The 13,955-nt window shown below is 45.6% G+C and overlaps 2 protein-coding genes across 3 annotated transcripts in view; both read left to right on the top strand.

Moving 5' to 3' along the window:
• Nucleotides 1-204, top strand: part of THEM5 (thioesterase superfamily member 5) — an 18,720-nt gene extending 18,516 nt beyond the window's left edge. Inside the window, exon 6 of the mRNA XM_074263483.1 lies at nt 1-204. This exon is cut by the window's left edge and continues 1,868 nt beyond it. The gene's annotated coding sequence lies outside the window, so the exon portion shown is untranslated.
• Nucleotides 205-1,348: 1,144 nt separating this feature from the next.
• On the top strand, nt 1,349-5,911 carry C2CD4D (C2 calcium dependent domain containing 4D). Of its 2 annotated transcripts, XM_074263482.1 has the most exons (3): nt 1,349-1,659; nt 1,943-2,215; nt 4,600-5,911. In XM_074263482.1, exon 3 carries the CDS (start codon nt 4,678-4,680, stop codon nt 5,698-5,700), a length of 1,023 nt encoding a protein of 340 aa, XP_074119583.1. In that variant the 5' UTR covers nt 1,349-1,659; nt 1,943-2,215; nt 4,600-4,677; the 3' UTR covers nt 5,701-5,911. The 2 variants fall into 2 exon arrangements, with proteins under 2 accessions (XP_074119583.1, XP_074119582.1); XM_074263481.1 differs by lacking the exon at nt 1,943-2,215 and having other exon boundaries at nt 1,362-1,659.
• The last annotated feature ends 8,044 nt before the right edge of the window (nt 5,912-13,955 follow it).

Here is a 13,955-nt window from a genome sequence, read left to right as displayed (position 1 = left end):
TGAATGAAAACCCAGGTTTCTTGATTCCCAATCCAGTGTCCTCCATACCTCTCAATGCCGTCTCCCTCAGAAAATGCAAACTCACTATTACATCAAACTGAACAAAAGTTAATGATGGACAAACCATGGGACTCAGTGCACCTGTCACATCCAAGTCACCATTAATAAACTAGACAAATAAACACACTTGTTCAGCCATCAAAAGCACTCGGCCATCACATGACGGAAATCTTTTGTGCAATAACCATTCACATAAGATGATATCAAGATCTCTGGTGTCCATGGTGACTGACCAGTCACCTCCAATCGGACCCACGAAGGCATTTGGCTCACTTGAAGTAACTCACTCCAAATAAAAATCTGTGAGTTACTCATAATATTTCTTTTTGATCCCAGAGAGCTTCCTATTAAAGTCCAGAATCAAGAGTAATTGCCAGTCAAGTCCTTTCCCATCACAGAATGCCAAGTCTGAGAAAGATCTTAGTCCAGCACCCTCATATTCCAGATGAAAAACTGAGAAAAAGGTTAAGGATCCCTCTCTACATGTTATCGTTGGTTAGAGTGTGTCACACAACTTAAATTGATATAAAATGACCAACTCAGGCTCCTCTCTCTGCTGATGCTTGGTCCCACTGGTCAGATATGAGGAAGGACTTGGAGATGCTCACTAACTCAGGCTATGCTCGGGATCAGAGCCGAAAGTAGGGAAAGGAGAAAATAAGGTCCCCGGTGGAGCAGAACCTTTGATAAGAGACTTCTCACAATGAGCCAGGACAGACCTCCTCGGAGGCTCCCCAGATCCCACATTCAGGGCCAGAGACCCCGGAGAAGAGCTCTCGGCTCCTCCTTCCCTTTGACTTCCTCTTCCTCTACCCTAACCCACCCTCACATCCTGAGCTAAGGATGGAGAATAGACCATCTGATATACATTTCTTCTTCCTTCTCTGGCCATTGTCATCCAGTATTCTAGAGCTGCTAAAAGGGTTCAACGATAGCCAAAGACACCTGGACCCTTCTAGGTTCTTCCCACTCCTTAGAACTGAAAGCCCTGCCTGCCTAATACTCCCCAGCTCTGTCCTTCTTCCCAAAATTGAGAACCCCTGGAGAGGGTGACCAAGAAGTCCTTCCTGGGACTGTTTAATAAGGTTCTTGTGGATGTTTGATTTGAGGGCCCCTGCAAAAGGGGGAGAGTGTGTGGACTTTTAAGATGGGCTTAGGGCTCGCTCTTACCATCCCTAAGGAGAGGACTGGTTATCTCTATGCTCAGTGGGATCGTCGCCTCATAAGGCCCTCGGCACAGTGACTGAAAGGGGTGCAGGGATAGGAGCCCCTGGTCCCCCTTCCTTCTCCTAAGGCTGAGAGTTACCAGTGACTCTTCCACGGGAGGTGATGGTGGAAGGGGCGCCCTTATGCTCCTTCTCCCTGAGTGTTCTGAGGGAGGAGGTTCGCCCCAGACCCTTCCCGGAGGAACGGGTTAAGGAGCTGGGCCAATGGCCACAGAGACAGAGCTGCAGTGTTTATACAGGAAAACAGGTCAGCCTTGGCAGCAGCAGCCCCTGCGGGCTCCTCCCAGAAGGACGGAGCTCCAGACATGAGTAGAGAAGATAGTCTGCACCTTGTCCCCTTTCCCCCACTCTCCAGAGCAAGAAGCAAGCAAAGGTGAGCTTAGCAATTCCCGGCACCCTCAGGGACGCCGGACTTCACCCCCAGTGGCCCAGGGGGACGGCAGCTAGGAGCCCAGGACAGGCGTGGGGTAGCCTGGGGATACGGGGGAAGAGCCCAGGAATAGGTGAGGGAGAGAGTCACAGGAGAGAGACCTGGAAAGGGGGTGAGGGGTGGTTCAGTAAAGCTCAGAGAGGACCAGAAGCTCCCCGAGTAACCATATCTGGGGGGTGGGGGGAAAATTAATGAATGCTTCCTTTGTGCTTGGCTCCAATAACAGGTTCCCACTGGCTGGTGGGACAGGAAGTGAGAAAGGGAGGGAATGGGGAAGAAGGACAGACATTGCCCTTGGACCAGCAGAGCCCATAGGCTCCAGATGCATCAGGACTTTGTGAGAGAATCTGGAATAAGGGAAGGAGCCCCGAGCCCCAGCAGCCCCTCCTCTCCCGCCACCTTCAATCACCTTAGGTCATTAAAGGAGCTCAGGAGACAAGTCCCAGTCTGGTCAGGAGGAAACTCAGCCAAACAGATCCGAGGACCTGGAGAGCTGCAGGTGGGGCGGACATTGGGATGGCGGGCCCAGGCGGACAAAGAAGGGGGCCATCAGTGAAGGGGTTACCAGCGGAGAAAAGGGAAAGCAGAGGGCTGAGCAGACCAAGCCAAAGGGCCCCAAGACCTCAGAGAAAGACGGGGTGTGGAGGAGATGCAGGGAAAGGGGGGTTGCCTGAGGAAGCCTAGCCTGGAGGTATTTATGTGGGTCCAGGTGTGTGAATACGTCTGGCCCTACACTGGTCTTTGTCCTCTTGCTATTAATTAATCTAAAATCCTATAGCTCAGGGAATATGTTTGTGTGCATACATTTGGCCTTCAATTTAGAGCTAGAAGGAGTTTAGAGGTCACAGAGTCCAGATTCACAGATGAGGAAATTCAGAAAGGTTAAGTGACTTACTGAAAGTCACATGGCTGCTTAGTGTCTGGGAGGATTTGAACTCAGGTCTTCTTAACCCTAAGACTAAATTCTATTCATTGTGCTACTTAGCTGCCCAAGCCCGACTCTCTTCATGGGTTACTATTTCTCCGTGGAAAGGACATTTCTGTCTGATATGTGCTTCTCTGTACACGTGCCTCCATCTGCTGCTGGCTGTGTGAATGAACAATCGCTGGGGCTTCTCTATCCAGTGTCTATGTGTATATGAGTGTGTGAATGTATGTGTATATATGTATATATGTGTACATGGTGTATTGGGTGTGGTATGTATATGTTGTGTAGAGGTGTGTATGTATATGTACACATTATATGTGCGTCTGTGCATGTATGTATGTATATGGTGTGTATGTGTGTGCGTGCACAGTGCATGTTTATATGTGACTTGCCATTTGCAGCTAAGTGGCTCTATGGTGCATAGTGTGCTGAGCTTGGAGTCAAGCTAACTGAGCTCAAATCTAGTCTCCGACACTTATTAGCTACATGATCCTACATAAGTCACTTAATCCTGTTTGCCTCAGTTTCCTCATTTTAAAATGAGCCAGAGAAGAAAATGGCAAAAATGCTCCAGTATCTTTGACGAGAAACAGAGACAGAGAGAAAGAAACAGAGATAGAGAGAAACAGAGAGAGAGAAAAGAGAGAGAGAGAAACAGAGAGAGAGAGAAACACAGAGAGAGACAGACAGACAGACAGAGAGAGAAACACAGAGACAGAGAGAAAAAAACACAGAGAGAGAGAAACACAGAGAAAGAAACAGAGAGAGAGAGAGAGAAACACAGAGACAGAGAGAAACACACAGAGAGAAACACAGAGAGAGAGAAACACAGAGACAGAGAGAAACAGAGATAGAGAGAAACACAGAGACAGAGAGAAAAAAACACACAGAGAGAGAAACAGAGAGACAGAGAGAAACAGAGAGAGAGAGAGAGAGAGAGAGAGAGAGGAGAGAGAGAGAGAGAGAGAGAGAGAGAGACAGAGACAGAGACAGAGAGAGAGAAAGAAAGAGAAACAGAGACAGAGAAATAGGGAGAGAGAGAAACACAGAGAGAGAAAAACACAGAGAGAGAGAGAAACAGACAGAGAGAAACAGAGAGAGAAACAGAGAGACAGAGAAACAGGGAGAGAGAAACAGAAAGAAACAGAGACAGGGAGAGAGAGAGAGAGAGAGAGAGAGAGAGAGAGAGAGAGAGAGAGAGAGAGAGAGAGAAACAGAGAGACACAGAGAGAGAAACACAGAGAGAGAGAGAGACACAGAGAGAGAAACACAGATAGAGAGAGAGACACAGAGAGAGAGAGAAACAGAGAAACAGAGAGAAAGTCAGAGAAACAGAGATAGAGAGAAACAGAGACAGGGAGAGAGACAGAGAGACAGAGAGAGAGAGAGACAGAAAGAGAGAGACAGAGAAGGAGGAGGGAGAGAGGGAGAGAGAGAAGGAGAGCGAGAGAGATAGAGAAAGACAGGGAAAGGGAGGGGGGAAGAAGGAAGAGGGAAAGGGAGAGATCACAAAGAATTGGACATGACTGAAAAACAAAACAGATGATTTTAGTGCTAGGTACTGGAGACACTATAACAAAAAATGACAATCCCTGCCCTCAAGGAGCTTCTGATCCAAGGGTCCTGTACCCAAATATAATCCTGTGTTTACCTGTCTGAGCTTTCAGGTGACGTCCAGGCTGTGTGAGCCTCGCTCTCTTGTGTGTCCATGTTCTTCCTGATGTATAACCATCCATTCCTATAAACCTCAGTATTTGTGGCTAGCTAGTTGTCTCCCTTGTTTTTAACTTTGTTCTGTCCAGAAAGTGGCCAGAGTCTGGGGCTGGGAAGGGAGGGGGAGGGAGGAAGATGGGAGAAAATGGACACCTCGGCCCCAGTTTTGACCCTCATTTTCCTGGGTTATTGGGATTAACGCAGCAGCACCCAACGCCTGATTCTATTTTTCTTCCTCCTAGCCTAGCACCTTCCAGCCTGCAGCTGTGGATTTGGACTCTCCCTCCTCACTCCTGTAACTCTGTGCCTCTTGAAGGCACATGTGGCTCTTGGAGAAAGCTGGCTACAAGGGAGGGAGGGTAGAGTCTGGGAGGTCATGGAGACCCCACAGTTTATTCCCCAGCAGAAAGCCCCCTGGGACATCCCCTTCTGCTTGCCCCAATGTCCTAACTCCAGACCGAATACCCCAGTTTTTTATCCCCCCCAGGCTCCCCGACATGGGGGGCCTTGAACCAGAGACAGAGAGAGAAACAGGCTGGACGAGGGGGCAAGAAGCCCAAGGAGCCTGCTCCTTGCCCCATCTAGCTGGACAAGAAGGCTGGGACTTTCTCCTGGAGAGTCCGCACACCCGGCGCCGAGAGTCCCTTTTCCATGTGGCCCCTGTCTCGCTGGGTCCCCCACGCGAGCCCCGACTGCACCTCTCATCCCCCGACCTGCGCCTCTGCTTGGCTCTGGAGAGTGACCCAGCCTCCTCGCCAGAGCCTTCCCCCTTCGACTCACTTCGGCCAGGCCCCAGCGAGCCCCACCGAGGCTCCCCCAGTCTGCATCTCCCTGGACCCAGCCTCCTCCCCACTGAGGAGGAGAGCACTGTGTTTGCCGGTCCCCATGTTGCCCACCACTTGGGTCCCCCAACACCACCCCTCTTCCACCTGGACTTTTTGTGCTGCCAGCTCCATGTGACTAAAGAAAGTGTGGTGAGTCTGGCCCCTCGGGGCGGGCAGCTCCGGCTGTCTGCCGAGTACCAGGCCGGGCTGGGCCAGCTGAGGGTCCGGCTCATCAGCGCTGAGGGGCTGCCCAGGGGCCGAGGAGGACCCAAGGGAAGCAATGGCTGCTGCGTCCTATTTCGGTTAAGGCCGGGAAGCTGGCCGCAGGGACGCAGCCGGGCGGTCAAGTGTAGTTCCAACCCCATCTTCAATGAGGACTTCTTCTTTGAGGGACTTAAGCCCTCTGACCTGGCCACCCACAGTCTGAAGGCCAAGGTGCTGGACAAGGGAGCTGGTCTGCGCAGGGACGTGCTGCTGGGAGAGTACGAGGCTCCTCTTGTCACCCTCCTCCCTCACTAAGGCTGGGACTGGCGGGGAGCACCTAGCCCAGGCTCAGCCAGAAACATGGAAAGTGGTCCTCTGTGGGGGCTCCTAAGAGTCCTCATGACTTTATACACATCGGTCTTTCCCCAGTCCTGCCTCAAGCTCTGTCCTTGATCTATCCACCTCTTCATTTGTAATTAATCTATTTATTTTTGTTAATAAAATCTCGGTTCCACTTCAGTCCAGCTCCCTCTGGCTTTCTGGGTGTTTGATATCCCCACCTCACACCCCCATGAAAGGGAGTCCCTTTCCTGGACACAATCAGAGAGATTGCGGACCTCCAGAATCACGGAACCAGAGGCTGGCAGGGATGGGGGGCTCGATGCTCTCTTTCCATTCTCCCCTTTCACAGGGAAAGCCGACGTCCAAGGGAATAAGCAGATAATAAGCCACAGAGCAGGGACTTCCATCCAGCTCCTTGAACCCAAGTCCCAGGACTCCACCACTGATTTGCCCAAGTTTGCACAAACCAATTAATAGCAAGTGATAAATTAAAGCAAAGAACTTTTGGCTCATAATCCAGTGCCCTTCCCACTAAACAGGAACTTTCCACTTTCTCTTACAGCTAGGTGGCAAAGCACACAGAGTACCCGACCTGAAGTGATGAGTATATTGTTAATTGATGATGTTAAAGATGAGTATAGATGGTTTAAGAAGAGAGGGGTTGGGGGGCAGCTAGGTGGTACAGTGGTTAGAGCATCCAGCCCTGAAGTCAGGAGGACCTGAGTTCAAAATCTGACCTCAGACATTTAACACTTCCTGGCTGTGTGACCCTGGGCAAGTCACTTAACCCAAATTATCTCAGAAAAAAGAAGAAGAACAAGAACAAGAACAAGAACAAGAACAAGAAGAACAAGAACAAGAAGAACAAGAACAAGAACAAGAAGAACAAGAACAAGAACAAGAACAAGAAGAACAATAACAAGAACAAGAAGAAGAGGGGGTTCAGAACAAGATCACTCAGGAGGGAATGTTTGTAGCAGTGACATATTTCCAGGCAGCACCCCTGGGCTGTGTGCATTCAATGACCTAGGAGCAGGTGCAGAGAGATGCTCAGAGGTGAGGTAAGGGGGGATGAAAAGGAAAGAGCTACAAAAGGATGAGAGGGCAGAAGATTTGCTCTTAAGAAATGAGCAGGTTAATATAGAGGCAAAATTTCAAATGCAGGAAAATGCAGCCCCAGCAAAGCTGCTTTGGGTGATCGACTGAAGGTTTCAGTAAGAGAAGGGGTGAGAGGAAGGAAGAAATAGAATGAAAAGAGACCATATTTGAGAGGAGTCACCCCAATACAGCGACATTCTCGTCCGTGGGATCACAGTGTCACGGAGCTGTCCACTCCCAGTGGACAAAGACTTAACACAGCTTAGTTCCAAGGCTGAGGGGTATAAAAGGGCGAGCCTAGCCCACCCCTAGAGTGTTTTGTTGCTAGAGGAATAAGGTAAAAGCCCCCAGGAACACACGTTTTAGATTGCTGAATTGGTCTTGCTTGGGCAGGCACAGAAAAAAAAAAAATGTAGGTCACCCCGTGTTTACATCCTACCTGGATCATCCCTTGACGTCAGTTCTGACCTTTTTACTCCTTTAAACTTTCCCAGGAGAATGTTCCTTTTGGCTCAATCTTCCAAGAGGAAGGGCGGAGATAAGAAAGGGCATAGCCAACTATTGGTGCCAACATGGGTCCTAATTCTTCCCTCTTCCTCCCTCCCAGCTTCTGGGATTCTCCTGCTCTCTCCCCTCTTCTAGCTTCCCTCCGCCATTCCTCACTCCATTTCCAAAGTGATAAACACTCCCTTTTGGTCTGACAACCCTAAGCAGGGGGGCAGCTAGGTGGTACAATGGATAGAGCGCCAGTTAGGAAGATCTGAATTCAAATTCGGCCTCAGATCCTGTGTGATTCTGAGCAAGTCACTGAGCCCCTATTCTCCTCAGTTCCCCATCTGTAAAATGGGGACATACTGGAGAAGTAAATGGCCAACCACTCTAATATCTTTGCCAAGAGTCCAATACAACTCAACAACCCTAGCTGTACTAGAGATATCCACCAGAGGGAAGCATTGGCCAAAGAATCTGGGATGTCTCCTGGCCAATTTGTACTTTTTCTTTCCCTTACATCATCTCCTGGAATTTATGCAGAGACAGAAAGTCACTAAACAGCCACAAAATCTGAGCCAGCAGGGACATAGGGAGCACCTCGTTGCAGTTTACACAAGATAAGGGGTCTAAGCTTGTGGCCCATGAATAGTACTGTGCTACAGGAAAAGATAAAGCTTATAAATGCAGAGAAGCCTGGAAAGACTTGTATGAATTGATTTAGAATGAGGTAAACAGAACCAAAACAAAATATACACAAGGACTATGAAAATGAAAATTGAGAAAATGACCACAAAACAATGGAAGATGAATATCATAGAATTACAAAATGCAAGCACGACCCCAAAGAGGTAATTCTTCAAGGTATTCCCCCCATTCCTTTGCAGAGGTGGGGATAAATGGGAGGGAAACAGGTTTAGAACAATGTATATAGTGTCAGGTTTTTGTTTTTTTTCATTGTAGGGTCAAATTCACTAATTTCTCTCTTTTTAAAAAATTTTTATTATATGGGATATCGCTTTGGAAGATAGAAGAGGAAAAATTCAGGAGAAATCTAAATAATATCAAAACAAAATACATCAAATTTTTTAAAATTAAGACCTAAGTTTGAATGCAAGCATAACCCCAAAGAGGCACTGCTTCAAGGTATTCCCCCCACTCCTTTGCAGAGGTGGGATTAGGGAAGGTATACTGGTTTGGAACTACATATATATTGTCAGTTTTTTTTTCATTGTAAGAATTAATTTTGCTAATTTCCCCTTTTTTCTTCCTTTTACCTCCTCTTACCTTTTTTTTTTTTTTTTTTTTTTTTTTTTTAAATTCCTGTTATGTGGGATAATGCTCTGGGAGACAGAAGAGGAAAAATATATGGGGGGATCTAGATGATGTAAAAACAAAATATATCAAGTTAAAAAAAATTTAAAACCTGAGTTTGAATCCTGACTCTTTTAGTTAGTTCCTGTGATCCTGAAATTTGCACTTTATTCCTCATATATAAAATAAGAAATTGATCATTTATTTAATTGATAAAATAAGAAATTGATTTCATTTGATTTTTTCTTCAGTGGTTCCTTTCAGGTCTAAATCCAATACCCTATGCACCTCCTTCTCTCCGTTCCTCCCCCCCCCCCCCCGTGTGTGTGTGTGTGTGTGTGTGTGTGTGTATGAGTGTGTCTGTTTCTCTGTCTCTCTCTCCATCTTTCTGTCTCTCTGTCTCTCTCTCTCTCTGTCTCTCTCTCTCTCCATCTTTCTGTCTCTCTGTCTCTCTCTCTCTCTGTCTCTCTCTCTCTCCATCTTTCTGTCTCTCTGTCTCTCTCTCTCTCTGTCTCTCTCTCTCTCCATCTTTCTGTCTCTCTGTCTCTCTCTGTGTCTGTCTCTCTCTCCCCATCTGTCTCTCTGTCTCTCTCCATCTTTCTGTCTCTCTGTCTCTCTCTGTGTCTGTCTGTCTCTCTCTCCCCATCTGTCTCTCTGTCTCTGTCTCTGTCTCTCTCCATCTTTCTGTCTCTCTGTCTCTCTGACACTCTCTCTGTCTCTCTGTGTGTCTTTGTCTCTGTCTGTCTCTCTCTCCCCCATCTATCTCTATGTCTCTGTCTCTGTCTCTGTGACTCTCTCTGTCTCTGTCTCCTTATAAATATTTGTTTGAAGAGAACAATGGTAGACACTGAGGAAAAAAAAACAAAGTTTAACATAGATGTTATCTTGCCCTCATAGGGTTTTTAGCCTCCTATGGGTATGACAACATAAATAACTATGTAAATATTTATGGTTTCAGTCATTTTTCAGTACAACTCTTCCTGACCCCATTTGGAGTTTTCTTGGCGAAGATACTGAAGTGGTTTGCCATTTTCTTCTCCAGTCCATTTATTAGAAGAAGAAATTGAACTAAACAGAGTGATTTGCCCAGGGTCACACAGCTAGTAAGTGTTTGAGGCCATATTTGAACTCGGAAGGATGTCCTCCTGACTCCAGGACCAGCACTCTATGCACTACGGCATCACTAACTGTTCCTGTATAAAATATAATAACATCTTAATAATAACAATTAGCATTTGTATCTCACTTTAAGGTTTACAAAGTGCCTTTCATATTATCTCAATTTTATAATAACCCTGGTAGACAGACCCCATTCTTATCTGTGAGAAAACTGAGGCAGACAGAAGGGAAAAAATGTTCCTAGTGTCACACAACTAATAGGAGCCTGAGGCAATGTTTGAACATGACTCAGAATTTAACACCATGCCATCACTACCCAGAGTCAGTGACCTCCATGTAAGTTTTCCTATTAGGAGTCATTTGTTTTTACAGCTGTCATTCACTCTATCACTTAGCACATAATTAACATCAGCAGTTCTCAATTAACAGGCCGTGTCTCTTAGCACTAGGGACTGTAAATTGTTCTCCCTCAGAAAATTATCGGACCCAAAATAAGTTTGGGAAGGAGCTACTTCATTAAGATGATACTTTGAAACAGGGCAACCCCTGAAGGTAATGAATTAATTCACAACTGATTTGCTGAATCCCAATACAGCTGCCCTATATATTAGGATTACACTATAAACTGTCCCCGGCTTTATTCTGTGCCCCTCGTTTGCCTAGGTATATAAACTCAGCAAAACTGATCAAAGACCCATTGAAATTCTCCACTGGGCTTTCTGAATGACAAAATTTTGAGCTAAGATTCCTTAGAAAACACATTTAAATACGATTAAAGTTACAACACTCAGCCCCATCTTTGAGCCCTAATTGACTTTTCCTACATGGAAAAAAAAAAAAAAAAGCTTCACAAAGATTTAGTTTACTCAAGCCTTTGCCTTTCTGAAATGGCAAACATGAGACTAAGGAATGTAAATATTAGAGCATCAACATTTTTCTCATTATGAAAATTTAAAAGATGAAGCTCGGAACTAGATCATTTGACTCTTTCTCTTCCTATCTCCTCTTGGTTCAAAATGCTTACGTTGCTTAGTGTCCAAACTCCTCTTAGGCCTTGCCACTGGGCTCGACAAAAGTCAAGACTCAGCACAATCTCTGTGATCTTGACCTCTTTTTCCCTGTCAGAAAACTGGCTTTATTTGACCACACTGCTTCTGCTCTTTGCCTTTTTTGAGTTCATCATTTCATGAAACTAGAACTCAACATTTCTTGCCTTAAGTTCTTTGGCTCTGAAAAATACTGACCATGGGAACGCAACTTATCAGCAAGAACTCCTGACTGTTTTATTCATGATTTCTGAAAACTCCCCTCCCTAAAGTTTAGTTTCCAAGCCTCCTGTTGCAGGCTCAGTCCAATGCAGCCCATAACTTCCAAGTAATCTTTCCCAGACGTCTATTTGCTTGAAAAGCAACTAAAAAAGAGCAAATAAGGATAAATGCATGAAAAAGCATTTATAAAGGACTTTATTTAGTTGTACCTTATTCTTTATGACTCCTTTTAGGGTTTTCTTGGCAGAAATACTAGAATGGTTTGACTCTTCCTTCCCCAGTTCATTTTATAGATGGGGAAAGTGAGGCAAAAAAGGTGGAATGACTTGTCGAGGATCACCCAGGTACTAAATGTCTGATGCCATATTGGAGGTCAGGAAGATGAGTCTTCCTGATCCAGTACTCTATTGCACCATTTAGCTACCCCTATATAAAACATAATAACACCAGAATAATAATGACTAGTATTAATATAGGACTTTATTGTACTGTCCACTGTTCTCTATCCATTGTGCTACCTAGCTGAACTAGTGAAACAAATAGAAATAAATGAGGTGGTCATTGTTCTCAAGAAGCTCTAATTGGGGGTCATTACACTAAAAGTCTCAACCGAAGGGCCAATGAAAGATCCAGATTCCTAAGGGTGCTGCAGATGGGAAGGTTCAAGTACAGCTTGAATATCCGGTCAAGTGGCAGTGCTGGGCATCAGGAAGGCACAGAGAAGGCACATGGCATGGCAAATGTCAAAGCCTGGCACTATACCTCAACAGCAGGAAAGAATTAGTGGCCCCCAACTCTTGTGAAAAATCAAGGAACTCAAATGTGGGATAGTGGTTAAGGGGAGAAGGGGAAGCTCCTCATCCCAGCAGCGGGACCTCTCACCATCCAGTTATCCCACCTGAGTTCTGAACTAAGGGGAGTAGATCAAAAGGAGTTTCATAATACGTTGTTGAGTCTGCCTACCCCTCTAAAAGCTGACTCATGAGCAATAATGAAAGCTACCACTGGGACCAGATATATCAAAGCTAAGATCAATCAATTAAGTATTTATTAAGCAGCTATCATGTGCCAGGCACTAGGGATACAAGTACCAAAAAAATGAAGAAAGCTTGTAAGTAAGTACATTGATTTATTAGCTTCATGTTTTTGGCTTCCTTCATGTCTGAGCTGAAGTTCTGCCTTCTACAAGAAGCCTTTGCTAATCCTTCCTCCTCGTGCCTTCCTTCTGAGATCATCTGAGATTTAGCTCATCTATATCTGGTTTGTTCATAGTTGTTGATGCTATGTATAAGGAGCTTATATCCCAATTGAGGAGACAAGTGTGTATATATATATAGTCATCAAATGAATGAGCATTTATTAAGTACTTACTATGTGTACTATGTCAAGCACTGGAGCTACAATCATCCTTTTTTTTTTATTCTACTACTAAATTCTAAATTTAATACTACTCATTTTAATTTAATTCTACTAAAAACAAATGCTTGTTTTATTTTATAAATCTAAAAATGAAATAAATAATTTTTTAAAAAAAACAGGAAGGTAGGATTGTCATTGATCTCAAGAAGCTCACAGTCTAAAGGGGTACACAAACACCTACAACTACACACAAACCAGATATAGACCAGCTAAATCAGAGATGATCTCAGAAGGAAGGCACGATGAGGAAGGACTAGCAAAGGCTTCTTGCAGAAGGCAGAACTTTAGCTCAGACACAAAGGAAGCCAAAAATATGAAGCTAATAAATCGATGTACTTACAAGGCAGTTAAATAAAGGAGTGCAGGGAGAGAATTAGGAGTTGGATGGAGGTAGAAAGGCTTCCCTTAAAAGGCAGTTCCTAAGTTGAGTCTTCAAGGAAGGGAAAGCTTCTCACAGGTTAAGACACAGAGTTTCCACCAGTACCTGGGTCCGAACGGCAATCTACTTCCACTGGCTCTTCTCTCAAATCTCATCCAGATAATTCTAGGTTCTTCTACACTGGCAGAGCTAAGCTTAGCAAATCCAGAGCCTACCAAGCTGGAAAAGACATCACAGACCTGGTGACACATATTGATTGTGGGAGGACTAGGCTAGCCGGGTGTGGGGAAATTCATCTCCAAAAGTTACCTAGAAAATTGTATGTGTTCGCCCAGAAGAATTAAGAAAGGTTTATTGAATTGACTTGGTACTCACTGAATATTCAGGTTTCTAATATTTTTCCCACCCAAGCTAGAGTCACTACGCTGCTCCAGCTTTCTCCTCCCTATACCAGTTTTAGAAATTCAGAGGAAGGGAGTTATTTTCCTGGGAGTTAGAGCAGTCAGACATAAATGGGCTTTCCAGAGACGGCCGGACTTGAGCTAGGACTTGAAGGTGATTAAGGGATGAGGATGAACTAATGGCGGGAGTGATCAGACCTCTGCTGTCCCCAAGGTAAGATCCCCCCCAGGCCCTCACTACCTCAAGCACCTCCCTGAGAAGGCAGCCAGGCTGGGTTTTAAGTGGTTTCTGTGGTTGGGGCTAGAGGGAGGGAGGGGAAGGAGAAGTTGATGCTGATCCCCAACTATTCTTCCCTCCCCACCCCACCTCCCCCAGCTCGCCTGCCCCCAAAGCTGAGATTACCCTTCCTGATAAGGGGTTCCGCACGTGGGGGATCGAAATGACTGGCTGATATCTATCTGCCTCCTTGCATAAGAGGGCGTAGGGGGAGTGGGTTAAAAAAAAACCACTGCCCAACTCTGTTGGGATTGATTCTCCTGGAAAATTGGCTGAGATTGCAGCTGGAGGGATGGGATGAGTTTCTGGAATATTAAATGGCTGGGGGAGGCTAGGGGATCTCCTTCCTAAGGAGGGGAACTCCAGCTTCTAGACCCAAGCGTGGTTGGAAAGAAATTAGCCAACATGAAGGAGGAAATACCTAACTCACCCTGAATTCTGGGCCCTATTCCATCCTTCCTTTC

Source organism: Sminthopsis crassicaudata, chromosome 4 (assembly GCF_048593235.1).
Source record: "Sminthopsis crassicaudata isolate SCR6 chromosome 4, ASM4859323v1, whole genome shotgun sequence".
Classification (NCBI taxonomy): Eukaryota; Metazoa; Chordata; class Mammalia; order Dasyuromorphia; family Dasyuridae; genus Sminthopsis; species Sminthopsis crassicaudata.
This window is presented reverse-complemented; position numbering and strand designations above follow the sequence as displayed.

What these genes read in the sequence shown, in the direction of transcription:
- C2CD4D (XM_074263482.1), top strand. Translation starts at nt 4,678, where the DNA reads ATGTGGCTCTTGGAGAAAGCTGGCTACAAGGGAGGGAGGGTAGAGTCT.